The sequence below is a fragment of the Trachurus japonicus genome, chromosome 18 (genome assembly GCF_045865225.1).
Source record: "Trachurus japonicus isolate A0001 chromosome 18, Traja_1.0".
Classification (NCBI taxonomy): Eukaryota; Metazoa; Chordata; class Actinopteri; order Carangiformes; family Carangidae; genus Trachurus; species Trachurus japonicus.
The window spans coordinates 21,758,899-21,784,556 of NC_140924.1; the positions used below are offsets into that span (position 1 = coordinate 21,758,899).

General features: G+C 41.0%; 1 protein-coding gene across 1 annotated transcript; it reads left to right on the plus strand.

Moving 5' to 3' along the window:
* The first annotated feature begins 688 nt into the window (after positions 1–688).
* On the plus strand, positions 689–17,233 carry trmt44 (tRNA methyltransferase 44 homolog). The gene is made up of 11 exons (XM_085759979.1): positions 689–1,228; positions 1,748–1,868; positions 2,585–2,804; positions 3,239–3,307; positions 3,748–3,855; positions 4,939–5,010; positions 7,116–7,222; positions 7,601–7,784; positions 9,464–9,806; positions 15,201–15,317; positions 16,915–17,233. Exons 1-11 carry the CDS (start codon positions 886–888, stop codon positions 17,145–17,147), a joined length of 1,917 nt encoding a protein of 638 aa, XP_085616105.1. The 5' UTR covers positions 689–885; the 3' UTR covers positions 17,148–17,233.
* Positions 17,234–25,658: the final 8,425 nt, after the last annotated feature.

Below are 25,658 nucleotides of genomic sequence, written 5' to 3' on the forward strand. Positions count from 1 at the left end.
AAGTGCACACAATCACATGTTACTAGGAGAGGAGGGAAAATCATGCAGAGCTAAAATCATACTAGTAGTAGCTATTCAAACTCTACCTTGAAAACAACATCCCATGATATGATACAGTAGGCTGTTTTTATGATTATTAATGTTCAAAATTATTGTGAATAGTTTTTTTTGTGTTTGTTGTTAACTGGGTGTTGTTTTGTTGTTGTTTTTATTGTTTTATTACTAGGCTATTATATTATTTTGTTAATCATAATCCTAATGAACACAATAAATAATTATAACCACAGACATTTATAAAAACAAATGAATTATTTAAAAACCAATAAGCATCAAGCAAACAAACAACAGTCATGATAAGTTGGTAAATTATCTGTTTTTTAAAATTATTATAGGAACTTTCCATCCATGATGATACCATACAGTCTATGGACATCAGTGTCTTTTTTTTGTATTATTCAAAACTTTGTTTCACATTTTAGTTTTTCAGAATAATATGCAATCTATAAAGCACATACGCCAGGGGGAATTGACAAGTTTACAAAAAAATGTTCAAGTTTTCACATAGAAGGCTATATTGATAATAGGACACCAGTGACACAGCGCCCTCTACCGTCGCTGTAACGTCACGGCATGACCGTAGGTTCGTCATCACTCTGCGTCAACATGTTTTTTTCTTCTTCTTTAAAATAAATTTTAATATAAAACCTATAAATAATCAGTTTTTAATGTTGAGATGTGATTCTGGAAGTAGTTTTTTTTCAAGCCTGTTTTTTTAAAAATATATCATAAATAATAACTTCGACGTACAAAGTAAACCGGAAGTCCGCTCTGTCTCTGGTCTCTGCTTGTAAACACATGGCTCCGAGTCGTGTGTGAAGCTCGAGGATGCCAAAGCTGTCTGATGTGAAGTTCCCAGCAGGGTGTCAGACTCTGCCCGACGGCTTCTGGTCCGCCGTGGACGTGTGGGTGCAGAAACCTCACGTGGTCAACAAGCGGCTCTGCGGGGTGAAGGAGGCGCAGAGGACCGAGGTGGACGCTGAGGACCTGCGGCTGCTGCTGCAGGAACCACCGGACTCAGTCTCCGGACTCTGTCCCGACCTGCTGTCCTTCCTGTCCCCTGCACAGACACACGACGCCGGGGACAAACCCTGGTGCTGCACCGTCCGGACCTTCATCCCCAAAGTGAACAGTTACGGGACAAGCGTTCACAAAGAGGTGGTGCTGAGAGGTAGGAGCTGGACTCATGGATGGATGGATGGATGGATGGATGGATGAAAGAGTGTGTGCATTGCAAAAATTCAAAATCTTTCCAAGAATATCTGTCTTATTTCTTGTCAAAATGTCTCATTCCTGGTCAAAACTGATCTCTTTCCACTTAAAATAACACTCATGACCCAAATCAGCTTGTTTTTTAGATAATTTTCACTTGTTTCAAACAAATTTTCACATGAAATGAGTAAAAAATCTGCCAGTGAAAGCAAGTTTTTTGTGCTTGTAATAGGAATGAAAAACTTGCCCCACTATCAGATTATTTCAAGTGAAAATATGCTTGAAAGAAGTAAAAAGTGTCAAAAACAAGCTACTTTTTAATGTGATGAGCCTCTTTTTAGGTATAATGAGATTTGTTTTGACTAGAAATAACATTTTGACTAGAAATAAGACATATATTCTTGGTAAGATTTTGAGTTTTTGCAGTGTGTGTCCCCTGTGCTCCTGTAATAACACGCACACACTTTGTCTTGTGCAGACTTTGCCAGACAACGGGTGTCCTTCCTGCCTGTGGAGGAGGACGCAGGAGGACAGGTGTCTCTGAAGAAGACCAACATCTATCAGATTCAGCTCTGCAGTCAGGAGGACTGTGAGGAATGGTGAGACTCTTTACTGGGTCACTGAACGCATCACAACAAAACACACACATACTGACATCATCATTTCTTTCTATCTGAATATTCATCATTCATTAAATTTATTAGTTTGCTTTATAAAACACTGAAGGAAATCAGTGCATTCAATAATTTTATTTCTCACACACACACATTGTTGTATTGTTGCAGTGAAATGTAAAACTGGCCCAACTCCTTTGGACCGTGCTAATAAGAAGATAAATTGATAGAAAAACATAGAATATATTATTGATAGATAATAGGTTAGATTAAAATAGATGAAACATCAAAGGCAGAGAATATGTGCAATAAGAATAAAGTGCAAAGTGCAGAACAATCATTGTTTGTGATCACTGTCCGTGGAAAATGTTAATCTAACAGTCTAAATTAATTTAAACAAGATTAAAGCCAATCAGATATGTAATTATAAGTAGTGGTATTCACAAAAACATGATAATAATACAACTACTGAATCCTTCCATATGTGACATTTTGTATTAAAGTGCCTCATGTCATCAATTGAACTAAGGCTGAGAGATTATTAATAGATAAAATGTATTGATCTTATATCCTGCTCAGTTTTTAAGAAAACACATCAAACAGATATTTCTTTCCTTCCTCACATACGCTCTATAATAATTAGTTTTAAGCACTGAAACCTGAGCACACTGTTGAAGAAGTAAACAACATTTCACCCTCAGGTCCTTGGAGCTGCACGCCTTGACCCCGGACGCCTGGGTCTCCGACGGCGTGGCGTACCCGAGGCTGCCCTGGCTGACCTCAGACCTGCTGCCCAAGCTGGTGCGCTGGGCGACTGAGTGCAAGAGCAGCGAGTTCAAGAGCACCTTGTCTCTGCTGCCGGTGGAGAAGTACGGCCTCATGTACCAGCAGCTGAAGGAGAAGTACAGGGCCATGGTGAAGGTGAGGAAGAGGAGGAGGAGGATTGACTGTGTGTGTGTCAGTAGGGATCATATCGATTCATGTGAAGTCAAACGGTACCACATTTCGGTACCTGAACGCACCATCACGTCGCATCAGTGAGAGTGGATACAGAGAGATATGAACTATTCCATTTTTTTTTCATTGAATGACTATTTGATTATTTGAAAATAATTTCCCATACTTAAAACATAAAATACTCTTAAAGGCTAAGGAAATACATATTAAAAATTCAGAGTTTTGACTATTTTTTTTTATAGACAAAATAACTTTAATTACCACACATACACACAAAAAGTACCGAAAAACAGGTACCGTTGTATCGGTACCATATCGATTTAAATGTGAAAGGTTCCCATCCCTATGTGTCAGTGTGTGTGAACTGGATGTTGATGTTTCTGTGTGTCTTTCTGCAGGTTTGGCCTGAAGTGACGGATCCTGAGAAGTTCGTCTATGAGGATGTTGCCATAGCGACATATCTCCTGGTGGGTTCAAACTGGGTTTCAGTGATTTATTGGCTTGTTGTGGGTCCTGAAGATTGATATGTGAGTGTAAAAAAAAAAAAAGAAAAGAAAAAAAAAGAGCTCCTTCACTTCACAGCCCTGGTGGCTCATACGTCTTTTTGCACTTCACTGTAAATGAGCAAAAATGTGTCCAGATGTGTTTGTGTGTTGGTGACACACGTTGTCGCCGGGCGGAGCAGCCAGAGGTGGGTCAATCAATTTGAGTGTGAAAAACGGCTTTGACCCAGTAGATCAATCAGTGTGACATGACGGCTGCAGGTGTGAAGGTGTCAGGCAGCAGCAGCAGGTGTCACATACACACACACACACACACACACACACACACACTCGGCTGCTGTAAATTGGATTTTAATAAAAGTGATGGAGAGCCCTGGTGGTGATGCTCTGTCTCTGCTGTGAAGGTGCTGTGGGCTGAGGAGCGAGCAGACAGAGGCCTCGCTGACCGACAGTCCTTCGTGGACCTCGGCTGTGGAAACGGCCTCCTGGTTCACATCCTGACCAATGAAGGGGTGAGTCACAGAGTGGATGGACACGATCAGTTCATCCTTATTCTTACATTTATTTACATATTCTTTTTTTTTCTTTGATAGATAATAGCATTAGGACACATTTTCTTTTTTATATTTATATATTTATGTTTATTCTTATCTCTATTCAGCTGTAACACAACCTTATTCCCCCCTAGGGATTAAAAAGTGTTATGATTCTGATTCTGGGCGGCACCGTGGCCACACAGAAAGAACGTGTGTTTGTTCTCTCCAGGTTTTCTGGCTTCCTCACCAGGTTGATTGGTGACTCTAAACTGCCTGTAGAAGTTTTATTTATTTATTTGCACATATATATATAGTATATAAAAAGGGAATATGGGGTGAGGATGTAAACCTGAAGAGGGCTTATGGAGTGACCCCACCCTGGTATTTACTTATGTGGAGAAAATAATTAAAAAAAAGAAAAAGAAAAGAAAAATACAAGAATAAAATACAAGAAAAAAAGAGAAAAACAGGTGAATGAGAGAATATGAGCGTGGCTTGTCTCTAAATCGGTGTTGTTATAGACTTCATCCAGGCTGTACCCCACCTGTTGCCTGTCATGTCGGCTGATTCTGATTAGTGTGTCAGCGTGTGGCTTCAGTACCAAAACATTATGAGATTTTTAAGCCCTTTTCTATTTCAATAGTTTTAACATTATCTGTTTATTTGAGCTCAGTGTGAATGAATCTTGGGACGGATCATGGAGGATCCACCTGTTGGATCTGCTCTAGCCCAGGTAAACAAGGCTGCAAGTGTAGGATTAAATCACTGCTGATGATAAATAATTGCTAAATGTGCTCAAATCCAAATGTATGAAGTTAAACCCCGAGATACCAGAGGTCCTTCTCTAAGCTTAATGACACAGAGCACTGGTTGAAGCTCAGATGAGGGGGGTTGGGGGGGTTCATTAAATCCACACTCCTTTCTTATTAAGGTCCAGTTACAAACTAGGTCAGGTGTAATTGAAATGACACACAGCAGGCTGATGGACAGAGCGTGAACGTGGCAGAGGGAGATTACCCGCTGCTCCGACTGACTGTGGTGTCGTCTTGTGTGTTGCAGCACCCCGGTAAAGGTCTGGACGTTCGCAGGAGGAAGATCTGGGACATGTACGGCCCCCAGACTGTGCTGGAGGTGAGAGAGAGAGAAGATTTTAATTAGAGTCATTATCTTTTCACATGAAACGGGAGAATCCATACGATGTGACGGAGGCGTCAGGGCCCACTCGCTGCTTTATACTGTGATTAATTGGGTTTCTTTTTATACATTTTGTGCTCTTAAACAGATTGAACTATTGATTCGTCTCTTAGCGTTAGACAGATAGTCTCAAACGTTTCCATGACAACTGAGGAACCTCCATCTGCTGATGAAGACCCCTCTCATATGATCAAAAGCTCCAGTCCAGCTATTAAAGGGACTTTGAGATGAGGTTGTTTTCTTCAGCTCATGTTTCAAAGGTCAAACCTAAGGGGTGCACACTTTAAATCGACTTCAAGGTTCAAGAGTCTTTATTATCCCCTAGGGGCAATTTGTTTCACAGCAAAGTAGCAAACATGCATACCAAAACAACAAACACGTCCAAAAACATTCAACATAGGTCATTTAAAAGCCTTGCAAAGCAAATATTCACGTTTCCTTTTCATTTATGATCCTCACACACATTGGCCTGCCACCTGTTATAACGCATTATTTGAGTCGCCCCCTTCAATGTTTCACCAGTGTTAAAAAAAAAAAACGTCAAATCTACTTGTTGTACATGCACAAGTAGATGAAAAATTTACTTGCACTGCCTTGAATTTTAGGGGCAAAATGCTCCCATGTAGGGCCAGTCTGGAACCCTGACAAGCATTTTGAAATTTAGCTTTATGGGATTTTGGGATTTTAACTTTTTCACTAATGAACTGATCAATGGACAAATATTCAGGGGGTTAATCAGAAATATAAGTAATCGTCAGTTGCAGCTCTAGTAGAAGCTCAAGGCAAAAAAAAAGCAAACGGTAATAAAGCAGTGATGTTTTGAGCTACATGTGTAACGGAGGTCTGCGGGTGTAGCCACAGTCAGGAGGTACCAGTGAGGAGAAGTGACGGTGCGTGGCAGTTAGCGGTACTTAAACTCACTCACCCATAAAAATATGTGCTAATCCACTAGGGATGGGCGATATGGACTAAAAAATGTATCACGATAATTTCTGCCATTTATCCCGGTAACATTAAAAGTGACGATAAAAAATATCAATCCACCTGTAGGGCCTACTGCAAAACTGTAATGACTCAAATCAAACAAGTTTGAAATGTGAGAACAGATTCAACATTTATTCAAATGCCTTCCACAATGTTTGTTATTGTTCTTCACGTGAGCCAAGAGGTCGGTCTGCACGTAGGTCCGTCACGTGAGCTGGGCTGCGAGTGCGTGGTTGCACACAACGTCATCAAACGGGAGTAAATCTGAATACAATAAAGTAAAAAAAACAAAAAAAAACGTCATCAACTGGAATTTATCGTTATTACCACGATATGACAAATTCTTATCATGGGGAAATTTTTTGACGGTATATCGCAAACGGTAAATTATCGCCCATCCCTATAATCCACTTGCCAAGTGGTCATTGACCTCTTGGCGAAACGGTTAGCATCGTTGCCCACGGTGCGGGAGACCCGGGTTCGAAACCCACTCAGGGCGGGCCAGAACAACATCGGTCACACATGGACCGACAGTGTGTTTTGAGAATCCCATTATTTGTGTGCTAATATCTAATGTTGAGTTCAGACCCCCCCCCCCTCCCCCCTTTCCTCTCTGCTGCTGCGTGGCCTCAGTCGCCCGTTTGACAACAAGCTGCTGACTGCCTCCATCTCAGGTCATCTATTATTGACAGGTTTTTTTAGCAGAGCGGTCGTGGCTGACCAATCTCTCCGGACCCGCCAGAAGTGACACACTTAGTTTTTAAAGCTTCATTTGGAAGCAGCTCTCTGGACGCCACAGGCCTCGGCGCTCTTTAACTTGCATCATTTGTAAAAGCAGGATGATGTGTAGTGTCTGTTGAAATGAATCCAAGTATTTATGAATCTCACATCCACAGCTGTGTGTGTGTGTGTGTGAGATGTATTAAAAGTTTGAGAAGATAAGAAGTTTTTTTTCTTTTTCCTTTTAGACAATTTCCGTTAAATGATTCAGAATCAAATCATGCCGGCGCAGATCTTCCCTGCTCTGAGGCGCTCTCCTGCTCTTTTTGCTATTTCAGGAAAAGGCAATTACTCCCAGTGAGAGCTTCTTATTCCCGGGCGCGGACTGGCTGATTGGGAACCACTCGGACGAGCTCACACCGTGGATCCCCGTCATCGCAGCCAGGCGAGTCATCAGCAGACACAATCTCACTCAGCAGCTCAAGTGCCAGCTGATCTCTCCAGTTTGGAATAACATTATGGGCAGAGAGGGAGGATGTGTGGATGTGCGAGCGTGTTATGTGTGTTTGCATCCGTGCATGTGTTTATGAAGTCGACCATCTGGGGGCGATGTTGAGCCTCAACTGAGAAAATCTGCTTTTCCCTCTATTCATTGTGACCACTGATGATAATCTGTGGCAGAGAATTGTTGCTTCCTGTTGCAGGAGCATGAACACAGTTGGGAAAACACTTAAATTGCGCACGAGCGGCTCTCGCGGTGCGTTCGCCACGACAGACTGATAATCATCACTGTCTGAGAATGTCTTTCACTCTCGTGTTACAGGTCAGCATACTCCTGCCGCTACTTCGTCCTCCCCTGCTGCTTCTTCGACTTCTATGGAAAATACCAGAGACGTCAGTGCAAGAAGTCTCAGTATAAAGAATACATTGATTTCATCAGTGAGGTCAGCCAAGTCAGTGGCTTCGACACAGAGGAGGACTGCCTGAGAATACCGTCCACCAAGCGGGTAGGACGACACCGTCAGAGCTGCTGACCTACATAACTCTTGTGTTTGATGTTTTTTTTTTAAATATAAAAAAAAAAAATTCAATCTTTTTATTCTTTTTTTCTTTTAATCTTTTTTACATACCGTTACCAAATACTTCCAAAGCAGCAGAGCTCAACATATCCTGACTTTTAGTCTGAGCTGTGGATCCTACAGTTCCCACAATGCACCTCTGTCACATCTACACTTCCTGGAGTACGCCCTCATCATTCAAACTTCACACCCTCAGTTTGCTACCAGGGCGGCAAATAATAATTACCTAATGTATTGATCTGCCAAATATCCAGAAGCATGTGAAATATATGTGGCATTTATGTGACATTTTGATTTCTTGAGTTATAGCTGAAACTTTTAACTACTAAAATCTAAACATCTTTGAATCCAAGTGAACATTTGTATCAAGTTCCTGAGATATTTTGTTTTACAAGGTCAAAACTTTTCTATATGAGGTCACTGTGACCTTGACCCTGACCTTTGACCTTAAAAACACTACTTGTATCAGTATCAGATTGAAGCTTAATATCAACCAATCAGATGAGAGCTGCAATTTAACCAATCAGAAAGCAGCTAAAAATCAAATTACACCTACAATATGATTAATAAGAACACAGGTACAAACCATTCAGCTGAAATGATTAATTGATGATGTAAATCTCTGTTGTCTCAGTTGTGAACTTTGAAGACTGAAGCTGGAACTGAGATAAAACTGACGAGAAGTTTAGTAATTTTTTCAGGCTTTGATAAGAGCCATTATAAAGACTAACGTATACTTAACATGGCGATTAAACTCAACGCCTGGTTTCTTTGAAAGGTTAATTCACAGGTAGCTCGTACCTGTGAAGTCGCAGGCTTGATTCTTTAACTCTTGTTGGATGTCATCTCACTTCATCTATGATTACTTTTAGTCTTTTTACCAGTGGTACTTTCCAACAAAGTGGAGCTGCCAGGAATTATTTTTATCTTACATTAAAAGAGCCTTTCAAGTTATTAGATATCTCAGCAAAATTATCATAAAATGTCTTCCTGTTCTTCAAACAGACACAGCTGTGCTGCTGCCTTTTCCCCACCTGAGCCTCATTTAGTATAGATGGCAGGAAATAAATCAAGACTCTGCTGTCTCCAAAGGGACATGTGTTTCATAGCTGGTAGCCACTAATAGCTGTGATACACAAGGAGACGCCAAATTAACAAACAGCTATTTGTTGTGGTTTTAATGTAGATGTAGATCAGTCACGATCAGTATCAACATAAATGCATGTTGGGACAAACCTATCTATCTATCTATCTATCTATCTATCTATCTATCTATCTATCTATCTATCTATCTATCTATCTATCTATCTATCTATCTATCTATCTATCTATCTATCTATCTATCTATCTATCTATCTATCTATCTATCTATCTATCTATCATTACATGAAATTATTTAGATGTTTTTCCCACAATCTAAATTTCTTGGTGAGTTACTCTTTCCCTAAAAATCCAAAATTATTGTTGTATTATTACTTTTTAAAAGGCCATACATCTTTTAGAATATACAGAGAGTGAATGTGTTGTGATTTCAATTTTCTGGCTTTACAGTTTGAGGCCTTGGTGCCCACGGTGGTCGTCCTGACAACCACCTTCTCTCTCTGCAGGTGTGTTTGGTGGGAAAGTCCAGGAGCTACCTGCTCCGTGATGAGGCCGAGGCAGAGCGACGGAGAGCTCATTACATCCTGAGTCGACAACCGGCCACACCAGGGGTGACAATTCAACGGCCAGACGTTGGCGATCACGGACACTGTTGCCATGGAAACCCAGACGGCGACAGGACCCCCGGGAGCGGCTGGGGAGCCGGGTTCCAGCCACGAGACAGGGTCGAAGTGGTCCGAAACTGCGCCGCGCTCCCCCGGGACTTTGTGGACGGTGTCGTCCGGCAGGTTGCTGAGGCTCTTCTGGGAATGACTGCGGGCGACGGCGGCGAGGACTGGAACCGAGGAGGTAAACCACAACACGACAACAGCCACCAAGCGTCAGAGATAAACAAACAGATCACAAAAGTCTCCCTGGACACGAGCTGCTGATGCTGCTGGAGTGATGAGTGGGTTCAGATTAAATTCAGAGTAATACAGCTTGTCTGCTCATCCAGTCTTTTAATTGTGCACTTTGGGGGTTTCTGAATTCATTACCCGGTAATATTTGTTGCAGGGCTGTCGCGCTGCCCTACAGGGGCTGATATTAGGGAAACTGAAAAAATAAAGTTTTCAAAATGGCTAACAAACAACTTAACAGCCTTTTTATTTTAGGCCAATTAAAGTTGTTTTTGCCTACAATTATTGACTTAAAATGCTAAAAGCTAAAGAATGCCAACACAACATCTACCAGTAAAATATGTTCATTAGCTGTCTTGTACATTTACATTAGGAGTGGGTATATATATTTTATAAATACAAGTCATAAAAGTCAATAAGTAAATAGGCTAGCAACTTGCTAACTAGCTTGATGTAGCTCTTTGCTTAATCTTTAGCTCCTTTCTGTAGCATCTACAGGTTAAATCCAGGTCTTAAAGAAATAGTTTAACTGGTAACATCTGGGAAAATGGGTTAATTTGCTTTCAGGCTTTGAAGATGAATACAATTACATTGGACTGGAAACAAGAGGGAAACCATTAGCCCGACCAGTTACAACATGTTTAACAGTGAGCTCTAGAAGTACTGACGCACAGATTTTACAAGTTTAACTGGTTTCCCTCTTTCTTGTTTAAATGCTAAGCTAAGTTAACCAAGTTGCAGCCACGTGTAGCCTTGAGAAGAATTTATCTTCAGTCTCTCAAGTGAATAAACAAATTCTTCAAAATGTTGAACTTCGTCTTTAACTTTAACTAAAGATTCACCCGAACAACTCCAAAACAACACACATGAACTAGCCTTCCTCTCATATTTCCCACCAGTACCTTCAAATGTATCTCAAGCTGCTTTGTTTTGGCAACTTCTGAAGGCTGACCCCCCCTCCTCCATCACCCTATCTGACCCCCACCCCCCCCTCTCCCAGCACCATCCTGTCCCCTCTCTTCATCAGTCCGTGGGGCCTTTGAGACCCTGAGTGACGCCACTTTGAACTCTGTATCTCACCCTCCGCCAGCCACTTCCTGCACCACACGTCGCATCACACACACACACACACACACACACACTGTTTCACCACTGACGCATCACCTTTGTCGGTGCCAGTGCACCCTCGCTGCCACACACAGACCCACACCATATGAATAAGATAAGGAGATGAGCACCACTGTGATTAAAACAGAAAATTCCTTGTCAGGATGTCAGGGCTGAAATTAGCGATAGAAAATATGAGGCAGCACGAATACAGGGAGAGTGTAACTCTGTATAGAGATGACTGGATGAATAATGCACCACTATCTATGATTTATGCATGAGTATGCAATGCATTTGTATTGAGGTATTCCTACCAGTTATCTGCTGTGTTAGAACAAAGGGTAAGTTCAGGCTAAGCCAGCCTACGGTATATTGAATAAATCCCTTTGAGATTCACTTTCTCTCCATTTTTAGTGTGTCCTCAAACAGTGTGATGATGATGATTGATAATATATTCTTTCAATTTACAATATCCAAATTATTTTCAAGGAGAATTTGGGTTATATAGCTCCAAATATTCATCTCTGAAACACAAAAACACAAGACACAAGTTGTCACCCTATGGATTTTCCCTTTTTAAATTATATTTAGATAAATATAAATTGTTGGATAGGGACATTTCTTAGTGGAAATAAGAAATTAATAAAACTCACAGTAACTCTCACAGTAGAGGTTCAGGATCTGTTGAAATCCTATTATCGTATATAAGCTATATATAGATAGATATAACACTTTCTATTTTACACCATGCATGGATCAGTCTGTCATATCGTGCATGAAAATAAATGTGTTTATATTTTAACAAATGACGCCATAAAACCTTAAATTAGAAACAACACCAGGCCTGCTGCTGCATGATGTGTGTGTGTTGTATAGCTCACTGGGTGTTTTCAGTAGTTAATGTGTGAACGTGTGAATCTTGTGACTGTAGCAGTGAGTCAGGTTACTAATTCATGCGTGCTGTACTGCTGACTGGGGCCGCTGCAGTTATGTAATCGCGCTGAGAGCGAAAGTAGCTGCAACACGCATGACGTCCTCTCTCGGAAATCGGCGAAGTGTCTTAGACGTCCTGTTTTGTCGGCAGTCGGTACGACGAGGTTTAAAATTCACAGAGCGTCTGATGTCAATGTTCTTTACTCTGTTCTGCTGTGATCTCACTGTGGTGGAGACACACGGTATAAAGGAGGGAGTGGGTGTGATCCTGTTATTAAAGGGTGGGTGCCTCCTGTTATACAAGGCCTTCAGAAAACCCATTGGTGGGCTGTGCTTCCCAGAGTCTCTCCCACCATCATCATCATCATCATCATCATCATCATTATCATTATCATTATCATCATCATCATCGTCCACACCTGCACCACCCCTCACTTCTACTGTACATCAGATTACACCCTGACTTATACTGGAATCACAGTAAACACAAAGTCTACAGATGTACCCACAATTCTGGACAAGACAAGACATCATAAGACAACATAACATAACATAGCATAGCATAGCATAGCATAGCATAACATAACATAACATAACATAACATAACATAACATAGCATAGCATAGCATAGCATAGCATAGCATAGCATAGCATAGCATAACATAACATAACATAACATAACATAACATAACATAACATAACATAACATAGCATAGCATAGCATAGCATAACAAACATAACAACATAAACATAGCATAACAACATAGCATAACATAACATAACAACATAGCATAACATAACATAGCATAGCATAACATAACATAACATAACATAACAACATAAACATAGCATAACATAACAACATAACATAACATAGCATAGCATAACATAACATAACATAACATAACAACATAGCATAGCATAGCATAGCATAACATAACATTTATTATATTGGCTTTTAGTTTGTAATATTGCTTCTTATGTTATTTATTGTTTTCTTTTTAGTTTCTTATCTCACTGGGCCTGAATAACACTTTTCTTTCTCTGTGTTTTTAACATGTACAACATACCACAACATAACATAAATCTACAGTGAAGAAAAAGGGTCGACAAGATTCAACACAAGTGTATATGGACGAGTGATATTGCACATATCTTTACTAAAATAGCCTTTTAAACAATGTTGCACTTCCATAGACTCTCAGATGTAATTTCAGAGTAGTATCATTTCCCCAACACAGAGAGGTGCTGTGATTGTGAGGAAACTCTAACCCTTCCAAAAATAGTGAAAAATGTCCATTACAACATCTTTGAGTCCAAGTTGATACAATACAAAACCCAGCGATATTGATTCTTTTATCAAATATCCACATTGAGAAACTTATTATTAATGTCAGGAGGACCGATTCCCAACCTTTTTATGGCTGTGTGGTGTGAGAGGTTTAACCAAACCAGCCGCCCACTGTTCCCTTCACAGGTTGTTTTCATTTTCATAGAGTCTAGAGTCCCAAGGAGGAAATACTCTGGTATTTTACAAGACTTAAAAAAAAGTTTTGCGAAAGGTCAGCTGTTGGGATGTTTTTGACTTCAGCTTATGTAAAGATGATAATACTTTGTTTTCTTTTCTACTTTTAAGCATTTCCAGGTTTGAGCAGATAACAAAGTGGAAACATGAGCGATGTCCTGTGTCAGACTCGTGCTCTTGGCGGCTGATGAAAATGATCCTTTCGTATGTTTTATTCATCACTCAGCAATTTTCAGAGCTATTTTTTCCCCACTCAGCCTGATTCTGAATTGGCTTAAGCAGCAGAAACGGTCCTCCACAACAAGCAATCAGGCGCTGGCCATCTTCTGCACAGGCACATTCAACCCTAAACAAGTCAAACTGCACGCCATGCCGGGCCATTAATAATCGTCTACGCCTGGTCTCAGTCCAAACAGAGTCTGCTCTGTCAATACTGCCCTCCTCCCATTAATCCCCATTAACATTGTAAGCAGTAAAGGGCAGCTTTAAACGGTGTATTGATATTATATTAAAGCCTGGAGCTCCCTGGCGTCTCTGTGCTGTGGGACGGCAGTCTGCCCAGTTTCACACCCTGCAGCACAGGACTGTGTTTGGCTCGCTGAGCGTCTGCGAATGTGGGAGTGTGTCGCATATTTTAGGGATTACCTCAGCAATTTGTCCGGCTAAATTTGGGACATATTCAGAGTGGACAATATGTTGTGTCTTTTTTTTTTTTTGGATGAAATTCTGTGGCAGGAAAAACAGACTTCAAAAAACAAAACAAACAAAAGAAACAGCAGATGTAATTCAGTTTGAGTGAACTAAACCCTAAAAATAAAGGATTTTATACCTCTGCACCATCTGATCTGGGATCAGAGGCACGGACAACACGTGAAATTCTCTCATATCCTCTCATCTCTAAGCCGACAGGGGTTTGCGCGGAGTGCCGCCAGAGATTTGGCGCAAAAGTACAATGAAGATCGCATTAAGATGTCTGCGGATTTGGGTCAAATTGCTATGGAACGGCACAAAGGAGGGAGCATTAGAAATCCTGGAGAGCGTCCCTCTCCAATATGTCATAGAAAAGAGGGGGAAGATTGTCATTTGTACAAACCAAAGGTCAGCCCTGATTGAATTCTCTCGGGGGGGGAAAAGGGCAGAGCTAGAAATATACAAAAAAAAAACTTGGCTTGAAACTGCGTCCAAAGGCGGGGTGCTGCGAACAGAAGGGGTACGTCATGTATCAGCTTATGGGAGCTTAGGATTTTGTGTATTTCAATAATATCACCCCCACCTTTCTCCTTTTTTTTTTCTTCTTTTTTTTTGCTCTTTGGTATGTGAAATTGCTGTCCCAGTGGGGGAGTGACGACAGTGACTCATGCTCTCGAGCGGCCGGTGGGAGATGCAGCGGTGAAATGCATGCTGGTCGCTCTGACAGCTTGTTGGAGCAGCTTTAATTGAGCACACTTCACAGCCCTGACTAACACTGACAGACAGGGACTGAGGTGTTTTTTTTTGTGTTTTTTACCCCTGCAAATGTTCTGTATATAGCAATGATCACCATGAAGGAAGTCACTCTGCCTCTCTCTCTCTCTAAACAACCGCTGACATCGACCCGAGCCAATCAGCTGTATCGGACGCTTCTTTTTTTAGTGCGTAATGATGGATAAAAATTATTTCCGTGCATGCCTGAAGCAGTGTGGTAATATATTGATGAAGGTAACGTCGATAGACCTCCTTCTGCTCTTTTGTCACGCTTATCTTTCATCCTCTCCCTCCTCCTCCCTCCCTCGTCTTCAGGCAGCCTCTCTGTGAGCGAGGTGGCCGGCCTGTTGGAGCAGGAGACCCTGCAGCGCCTCAAGAAGGAGTGTGGAGGCCTCCAGACGCTGCTTAAGAACAACCATCAAGTCTTCAGAGGTACCGACTGCTCACACACGCACACACACACGCTGGGTTTTTCCAAGAGTCGTTAAAATTCACTAAAAATGCTTAATTACAAAAGAAACCCAAACCAAAAATAACTAAACTCAAGGTCACTTACCGGCTTTTTCCCCCTCCTCACATCTCATGATCGTCATCAGCTCAGTTGTCATGGAGACGGCTTCTATTTCCAAGGTCAAGAATGAGCGTCTTAGGAAATCTAGTTTATTCAAGAAGTACATTGAAGGAATTATCCCTCATTTATTTCCACTGACGCCGTGAAATCACCGGGAGTGAAGTAGACACTAGAGAGCAGATGAGAAACAGCCAGTGTACGGTGGAAAACCAAGACAATTAGTTTTAGGGCAACTTCAGTCTCTCCTTTTGTAAGAAGATGTTTTTTCCTTTCTTTGATTGGACCAAGTGTTGTAGAAAGTGGGACTTTGTTTTTGTTTTTTTGCCTTTATAGTGAGAGACAAAGTAGCAAAAGGTCGAACCCACGGCTGCGTTAGAGGGATTATAAAAACCAGGTATTAACATGATAGTACAATAGGTTTTTATGACGCCCTTCAGTTTTTGATCAGCGTCTTGTTGTGAATGATCCACGCGCCTCTGTTGCTGTTGCCATGGAGGAGAAGTCGGCACCAGAATCAGACAAAAGCTCCAGCAGCTGAAAGTGAAACAGATTGAAACTCCTCAGCATTTCAGCTTTGAAATCGCTGTTTGAAAAGACTCATCACAGAGAAAACAGCTGGCACACAACATCCAGTAAATGAACTAGAAGTTCTTAAAAAGCATTTTCACAGCACTGCACCTGTAAACACCTGTAAACATCTGGAAACATCTGGAAACACCTGACCTGTCAGCAGTGATGTCACGGTGCTCCAGAGAACAGCTGTACATCACTGCTGCAAGATGAAGCATGAAACCACTGGACATCAATACTACTACTAATACTACTAATACTACTAATACTTATACTTATACTAATACTAATACTTATACTCATGAATACTTTCCACCACTACTACTGATACTACTACTAATACTTCCACCAATAACACTAATACTAAGTCCACTACTACCACAACTACTACTACTACTACTACTATTAATACTAATACTTATACTACCACTTATACTAATACTTATTCTACTAGTTATACAAACTAATGAATACTTTCCACCAATAATACTAATACTAAGTCCACTACTACTGTATCACTACTAATACTAATCCTAATACTACTACCAATAAAACAAATTCTAAATCCTCTACTACTACCTCTACTCTTAATTCTACTATCACTACTAAAAAACTACTCTTACTACTAATCCCACTAATACTAATACTAATGACAATAGTACTAGTGTCTCCCTCCACGCTGGAGGAACATATGACTGTCAGTCGTCTGTTGTCTTGTTATTATTATGCACAAAACAAACAGGTTGTTTACTTCTACAACTCCAGATGCCTGGAATACCTCTCCCACCACTCACTGCTCAGTAGGAACACATTTATTTTATTTTTAAAGTTTTAGTAAGGGGCAACCCTTTATTCTGAAGGAACTTCTTGTCGCTGCCTGTGTTTCAGTGGAAGGAGGGAGGGTCCACATCAGAGACTGGAGGGACAGGAAGTCGTCCAGGGCGGACGCCAAGAGGAAGCCTGTTGCCCCCGGCGCCCTGAAGACTCGTCCCTGTTGGTTCCACAGCCACCACCCTCAGGCCTGCCCCCTGCAGGACGAGCACTGCGCCTTCGCCCACGGACCTGATGACCTCCGACCCTCAACCAGACCTCTGAAGAAGATAAAAAACGATGCTTTTTGATTCCATCATTCCTCCGCAAACTCTTAATTTATTATCCATTTCGTTTTAAACCGCTCCTTATGATAAATGAGCGTCTGAGTTAAAAACCGGGGCCTAACTAGATCTGTAATCAACAATAAACGCTCCGTCCATCAGTCGACGATGATGACCCTGCTGGGAAAACTCCCCACGGCCACTCCTGCTGCCATGAAGCGAGAGGGAAGGTTTCGGTCCAAGCTGAGTGAGTTTTATTGATGCGACGTTACATCATTTCTGGGAATTGAGGTCTTGAAATTTCACAGTGTCCTCTCTCTCTCTCTCTCTCTCTGTTCTGTGTGGGACCAGACTGTGAGGCTTCCTGGTGCAGCGTGAAGGTTTCACTGTCGGAGCTCGCTGCCACCTCTGGGTTATCTGCCGGAATTTAATTTCAAAGGATCTCTCTGCCTTTTCTATTAACTTTTCTAAGAACTGGGCTTTTGTAAAGTTCAGATTTCCACACTAACTGTCTTTTCAGAGAGATTTAAAGCAACATCTTTGTATTTATTTAAAGATCATAAAATAAATCATTTTTGAAGTCGTTTTTCTTCTTGGTGAAGAGTCTGCCAAGTATTTTTCCAACTTTTACCTCAACTGCACCAATACTTTAAAAGCTTTTGTGTATTTATAGTATTTACCGCTGCACTTTGCTCAGACATTTACTGCACCTCAGTCAGGTACTTTGAGGTTCGCAGACGGGGCGTCGGATGAGGACCGGACAGCGTTTGAACAAAGTAAATGTTAGTGGTATGAATTATTTGTTGGCAGGAGTTGAGGGGTTGAGCGGCGTGGCGTCCCCTCTGGGCGGGCGCTGGCTGCCGTGGCTCTCTAACGCAGCTGGCCGTCACCCCGCGGCTCAAATGTCAAAGACAGTCAGGCCCACCCAGGGACTGCAGCGGGGCGACGAGACCAGACTCCTGGGGGGTTGGTTTGTTTATGTGACAGACAACAATCAGACTATTGATGCAATAATGCATGAGGACAGACAGTTTAAGCCCATTCAATACTGCAGTCACATGTGACAAATGACATTTGGTTTGCAGCGTCATGTTCAGCTCATATGTGCAGTTTTATGACGTTAAATAATGGAACATCTGGGGCGGTGCGTGGCGCAGTGGTTAAGGCGGCCGCCCCATGTGGAGGCTACAGTCCTCAACGCAGGCGTCCCCGGTTCGAGTCCCGCATCGGGCAGACATTTCCTGCATGTCATTCCCCCTCTCTCTGCCTCCCCCTTTCCTGTCCATCTCACTGTGCTATCAAATTAAAAAAATATACTTGAAAAAAAAAAAAAAAAGATTGAACATCTTTGTTCTGACATTTAAGCCACAAAGGAAGCAGCACTGACGCGTCTGATCACCCATTATCTAAAAAAAAAAAGCTAAGTTTTGCCAAGCAAATGGAATAAAGATGAAATATAAGGACAAAAAAAAAATAAAAATATTAGTCACATCAAAAATATGACCTTGACTTTTTCAAACAAATTCAGTTGTATTTTTGAATTTGTAGCACATTTATATGTATGGTTGTGTATAGATATCTTATAATTTTGATTTGTATAATCTAAATCCTGACTAATACCTTGACTTGCTGTGTCAATTAAATCAGAATCTAATTGTGACTTCTTGTTTCCATTTAGAAATTTCTTTCTATTGTTTGTGCCGTCATTATTGTACCTTCAACCATCAGGCTTTTTAAATCTTCTGCAAATGGTAGATGAACCGCCAGACAAAAAAAAATTACCTTTGGGGATTAATAAAGTAATTTGTGTCGTATCGTATTAGTATTTTTGCAACTGAGAAAGTAAACGTGACTCAAATATTTGGTTAATGAGTATTTGTATGCTTCTGGCATTACATTTAACAGTGAACTCACTGGAAGGGAGAAAAGTTTTACAGTGCTTTTTGTAATTTTATACGGAATGACGCTTAAAAACCAAACTGCATCCATTTCAACAACACAAAACCAAATGAACAAGAGCCAGAGGACGTCTGAATGTCTTGTACACTGCAGCGTAAAAATCCATACAGCAGCTGAAAGGGACATCCTCAGGTTCGTTAGGTGTTGGCAGACTGGATGACCCCACATCCCCCGGAGCTCAATGGCTGTGATTGAATATTGATGAAGGTGAACATGTATTTACTCCACCTGACCACAGGTCCAGCAAAGGAGGAAGGAAACGGCACCAAAGAGGGTTTTTTTTTGTGTGTGTGTGTGAGAGCTACAGTAGAAGACAATTCAGCAGTGATGAAAGGCCGTTCAGACGTTAACGGCTTCAGCTATGATGGACGTAAACTACAGAGGAGCTGAGAGCCAATCAGTGCCAGTGTGGTCGTGTTGTGACAGCCAGCACTCAGTCATAATGTGCACAGCTATGTGTGGGTTTTAATGACCTGTTTAAATCATCTCTCTCCCACTCTCCTCACACCCCTCCTACCCCCTCCAACTCTAAAAAACCCCTCCCCCATGTCATTCAGCTTCCTGGAAGGAATCAATTTATGAAAATACTCCCGCTGCTCAGGGGTCTGCAAGGATCATCCGGTCCAATCGACCTGCTGCCCTACATTTAACTGCCGAGGAGTGTGACGTGGCCGAGCGGAGGCGTTTCACCTGCCCACCCACCCATCCCCCCACCCTCAGCTCACACACACTCGCAGACAGCTCCTGGCTTGACCTTTGGACCCCGGCCATTTCTGACCGCTGTACAATAAGCCATAGTGATGACTGTGTTTATGTCCTCGTCTCGCACGGCTGCCCCCGGAGACGAGAAGGAGAAGATCCAGAACGAGAACAATTACGGCTGCCCGCACCCACCCTCCCACCCGCCCCACCCACTCTGAGTGAGTCTCTCTCTCACTCTCCCTGCCCTCGGTCCTCACATAAACACATCACTGGAGACTCTCACAGCTCATCTCCATCTCTACAGGAACAAAGACGGTCCTCCTCGTAATGGAGTAGCAAATCACTATAATGAGATACAGTACCTCATTATTGACCTGTGTAAGAACTGCATCCTTTCACTGTGTCTAAATATACATTATTAATGTTATATTTCATCACAAAATTATAAGAACCTGAACTCATTCAGCACAACAGCCCCAACTCATAGTCCACTCCAACTATAAACATAACTTAAGGTATAACATAATCTTACAAGAAAACAGGCCTTTACCTTTTTACAGCCCAAAACTCCATCATACCAAGACAATCAGCTAAATCACAATTATGATTCATAATTATGTCACCAGACAGGCAATACAAGGCTGGTTTATACTTCCTAAACTAAACACCAACTTTTTTAAGCCTACAATAGAATACAGATCTATGAGAGCATGGGATTCTTCACCACTGACAAAGAGCTAAACGCTCAAAACATTGTCCTTGTCCTTTTATTATGTAATCCTCTATTAAATTATTGAACATTTTGGGAGAATAGGCCTACAGTTTGTCGTTTTACCTTCCTGGACTCAGCACCTGGCTACATTTTGGATGTGCGTGAGCTTTTTTCTTTTTTCCACTGCCAATAATAGAAATCAATATTTAAAAAGCAATTAATCAAACATCTTGGACTTTCATACCTGTAAGATAATACTATATGCGCACATACACACGCATACACACATACACACATACACACATGCATACTAGGGTTTTATGTAGGCTTATGTAGGTTTTTCTTGTTCTTTTCTTGAGCTGCACTGGAGTATCTTATATTCTTTGATTTAGGATGATGAGTCATACCTTTTGTAAAGATTTAATGTAAGTTTTTGTTGACTTGTCTATTTTAAAATGTGGACTCCGACTAGTGGTGCTCTATGGGGATCCTCACAGATCAACAAATAAACAAATCAATAGTAAAGACCTTGAGAATAAATCAGAGAAGTGAACGTCACTCTGTGTTAAAAGTGTAGTGAAGTGAGTTTAGCATATAGAGTGTAAGGTCACAAGCCGACACGATTATGAAGCCGTAACACAGATGAGTGTGGATGTGGAGGACCTCAGCAGGAGCTCCTGTGTGTTCAGTTTAATTGGCTTCCAGATAACAGGATCCTGCTGCTGCTGCTCCAGCGGAAAAATATGTGAATCATGCGAAATATGTAAACAAAGTGTTTCCTTTAGAGGATCTGTCCTACACAACGTCTGATACTGAACAGTGGCTACTTCATTTTGGCTGCTGCTTTATGTTAATGCTCTCTATGCAGTAATTGAAGAGATTATAGCCTATAAGTATATTTTTTGGATGTATCCATCCTTATATTGGACATGTCTGCCTCATTCAGCTCACAGGAAAGAATTAGAGTTGGTGAACAGAGAAGAATGGACAGAGGGGAACACATTAGCAGACGGACAAAATTACTCTCCACGCCTGAAATCTAGGTCAGGGAGAAGTGGCTGCATGTGTTTGTCTAAGCCAACAACTTTCCCTGTGTTTCCCTCATGCCTTATTCATTGTGGCACCATGGGGCTCAGTGTAACGCAGTGTCTCTGAGACATTATTTTGGATGTACAGAAGTCTCTCAGAAAAACGAGCCGTGTAGGACTCCGACGCTGACAGCTGTCACTGCAATGAATTCTTTTGTTTGACTGTTGCTGCCTTAGAAAACCTTTTTCTTCCTCTTCGGCTTTGTTTGTTTGTTAGTTTTCTGGAGTTGGGTGTGGCAGCGCTGTGTGTCAATATCTTTGTGTATTTATCTATGTATGGATATATGGACTGCAAGATTGTGAGATACTATTCATTTTATTCTTGGTAACACTACTCAAAGACTAGGCTACTATCACATCAGTTAGACAACGTTTATCAAGCTTATTAATATAACACCTTTCATCCAAGTCAAAATGCAAGTGATTGAAGAAAAAACTAAAATGGACTTACTTTTTAGATACTAATGCACACCAGTAGAAATAACACATGCATATTATAAAGAGAGCAAAAAGTAGGCTATATACTAATTAAAATAAAAGCACTGGAATAAAGATATAGTTATAAGTAGTCAAATGTAGAAGATAAAATGGAAGAAGATATAGACAATAACATAAAGATAAAGTTAAAAAAGAAATAAAAAAACATTACGATAATGATAAAAAATTATCAAAGCTGGCTTTTCATTTACAGCTGCTTATTGCTAGCAGATTTGATTCGCTTTAGCCGGTTAGCTAAGCTGACTTTAGCTTAATAAATTAGCTTAAAACTGTTTAAAACTGGCTCCTGTTCACTTTTTATTCCAGTTCCAGTTGATGTGTTTAAAAAACAAGATCAACATAGTAGTGTTAATACACACTTCATACCCATACACACCTACATACATGACATTTATACCAAGAAACATGAGGCTAAAGCTGTTTGATCCACACAGAAAAGTTTCTGTAGCAGATTGGGAAACAGGAGCAGCACGGTCCTGCCTGTATGGAGAAATAACCCTGTTGTTTGGATTATTAATGAAATATTTCATAACAGTATGTTTCACTTTTAGTCTTACAAGTGAAAGCTTCTATGGTGAAGATAAATATGTTTGCCTCTGCTCAATAATTGCTCTCCAAACCTTGACTTCCGTGCCTAGTTGGCTAATTAATTATATATGAGCTACTGTTCTTGGAAATGGCTTCTTAAAATTGTCCCTAAAACCAGACATCTTCAGCCTGATGTCTGTACCATCATCTGATATTATTTGAAGATCTGCTTCGTTAGTATTCAGCTGCACCCCATAAACGCTGAATGGCTCGTGTGACTAAGTCACCTCAAAGGAGAAGAGCTTACTCATCCTGGATGACGCTGACCTACTATTATAAATTAACAAGATAGCAGTGAGTCACTGGGTGATTTGTTGTGTTGATGTCATCATGTGTACTAATGTGATGAAATGGTGAGGAGAAATACTCCCACAACTCTTTGATTAGATTTTCCTGGACGCTGTTGTGTTTACCTTAAATACAATCATTCATTTGGGCTTTATAGCAATAAAGTATATTAGAAATCCCCTAAATCATGTCTTTATGGTCTGATCTGAGATGTTTCTCTTGATTTGTGTGACCGCCAGGGTTGATTTATTTCATGGATCACCAGAGGGCAGTAAAACAACTTTTATATATCATCACCATCTAAAGCCGCGTCAGTGAACGTGTTAGTTACACGTAGGTGACACAGTTAAACATTGGCATTACTTTGACTGATGAACGTCCAATATTCATTTTTATTCACTCTAATCAATGTCGGTTTGGTCTCCACCAGCTCCAAAGGAAAATGCTTCACTGTTGCTAACTGTGATTTGGTTTAACCGGCTGTAACCAACTATTTTGAACTCGATTGAAAAATAACATATTAAATAAGCATGAAGATGGATCGAAAGAACTTTTTCTAAGTTTGTTCGTGAACTTACTTAAAGAAAGAGAAAAGCCCACATCACATCTCAAATCCTCTCTCACTTGAGCTTTGATAAGTCGAGGATGATACTCTCATCCTGGCACTCGATTGATTTCTCAGAGCTGACCGACGGATGTTCACAGCAGATAACAGATAAAGTCCAAGTCTTTAACAGAATGTCATATTGTACTTGTATAGGAGACCCCTCTTCAGCCCACTGTACCTCCTCCAAAACCCCCTGCTGTCCCCACCTTCCTCATCCAGCCGACCTCTTGACACTCAGAGATAAGGGAGACGGCCTCTCCAGCTGTCAGGCCTGGTGCTCCCACAGTTTGGCGTTGTGTCAGCTGAGAGACAGAAAGACAGAGAGAGGTTTGAAAATGTTTCCATTTGACATTTCACCCTTCAACACATACTTGATTTGAAATTCAAAAAGTTTAGTGTCGTGCCGTCACCAGTGGAATCGCTTCCAAGCGTTGAAGCTGGAAATACACAACACACATACGGGCCGTGCCATGGCATCTACCCAACTCACGCATATTTACATAGAGTTAAAATTAGAATATAGCTTATTCTATGCACAAATCTCCATATTTACTTATTTATTTCACAGATTAAACCTTGATTTAAAGATTAGTTTTTCCTGAAAAACAAATCACGAACCACCACATTTACTCTCAGATTGATCAGCATCAATATGTATATTGTTTTTTGTTTTTTTTAACTTGTTGAAATCACCTCGTGGGAGCTAATCCACTGAATTAATATTTGATGAGATGTTAATCTAATACTGTGTTCTGCACAAAATGCGATGCCTCACAGAGAGTGAATTCCCTCTCTCCCGGCCCCCCCTCCCTCCCTCCCTCCTCCTCCTCTTCATCCCCCTCCTCCTCCTCTTCCTCCTCCTCTCGTCTGCTAATCAGATCAGAATATAGATTTTCTTTTTTCAGGCTTTATTCAAATTACACTCTGTTTATATCTCGGCAGCTGTAGCGGTGTCTGCGGAGCATCAAAATGCTGAGTGATGAGGTTACGTGTTTACATGACTAATGTGCAAAAAGCTTTTTCAGTATGAACTCTGTTTTTCCTCTTAGTGATTTATACAATACACTTTCTCATTCACATTTAGTCACAGCAAATTGCTCCTATGTTAAAAACTCATGATTTGTGTTTCCAAAGGTCTGTAAACCAAACAAAGACTTTATGACCCAGGAAAGTGATACTGTATACACAACAACACACAAGCTGGGGACAGTGTGTTAGGGTGGTGGGCTCCCTGATGATATAATTTCACTGTCACATCAACAACATGAGAGCTAATTAATGAGCGATGAAGCTTCACAATGTTGATCTCACTCAGATTGTATCATCATTCAAACACTTACAGATTCTGCTTTTCCCAGATTTTTTATCACAAACAAAATCACAGATTTACACTTTCTCTAAACAACTCAAATCTAATCAGGATAATGAGAAAGTAATAAGACTTGTTGTGATTTCAAAACTGTGCACGATCGGGGTCAACGGCCGAACATGAACAGTATCTTAACCCCCACTGTGCAAATTGTCCGAAAAATAAACAGAACTGGAAATCATTAAAAGTTAGAGCTGTTGAGATTGTGATCTCTGCATCACTACATTTGCACTATTGGACCATGCATCAAACTTTAAAAAAAATCACCAAATATCCTTAAAGAAAAACAAGCCTAATAATAATAATTTAAAAAAAAAAAAAAAACTGCTGCGTGAACAGGCTGAGCCAATTCATCAGCATCTTGCACCTTCACTAATCTGCAGCGATGAATCACATTTCATTGAAGACTCTGGATGTTTTTTGGCTGCCATTAGCAGCTTACACTCACTCTGTCGTCCTCATGGGACAAAATTACACCCAGTTTCGGTTTATTTTTCCAGCAAACATGATGCAACGCTACATAAAACTCAACTCTTTTTGCTGTTGAGGGTGAGATTGCACCTTTAGCCGGTCATTATGTGAAGTGGGTTGACGACCGGTCTTCACAAAGTTGCTAATGTGAGTAAAAGAAAAAAAAAACAAACGTGTCAGACCAACATCCGAGCAGCTCGGCAGCTCTCATGCGAAGTGAAATCAGGGGGTTTCCATAGAGGCAGACTTGGGAGGG

Bases quoted from the DNA above. Each gene is read 5' to 3' on its own strand.
- trmt44 (XM_085759979.1), top strand. From the start codon at position 886: ATGCCAAAGCTGTCTGATGTGAAGTTCCCAGCAGGGTGTCAGACTCTG. The intron at 1,869-2,584 runs GTGAGACTCTTT...TTTCACCCTCAG, and splicing joins CAGGAGGACTGTGAGGAATG to GTCCTTGGAGCTGCACGCCT. The intron at 9,807-15,200 runs GTAAACCACAAC...CCTCGTCTTCAG, and splicing joins CGAGGACTGGAACCGAGGAG to GCAGCCTCTCTGTGAGCGAG.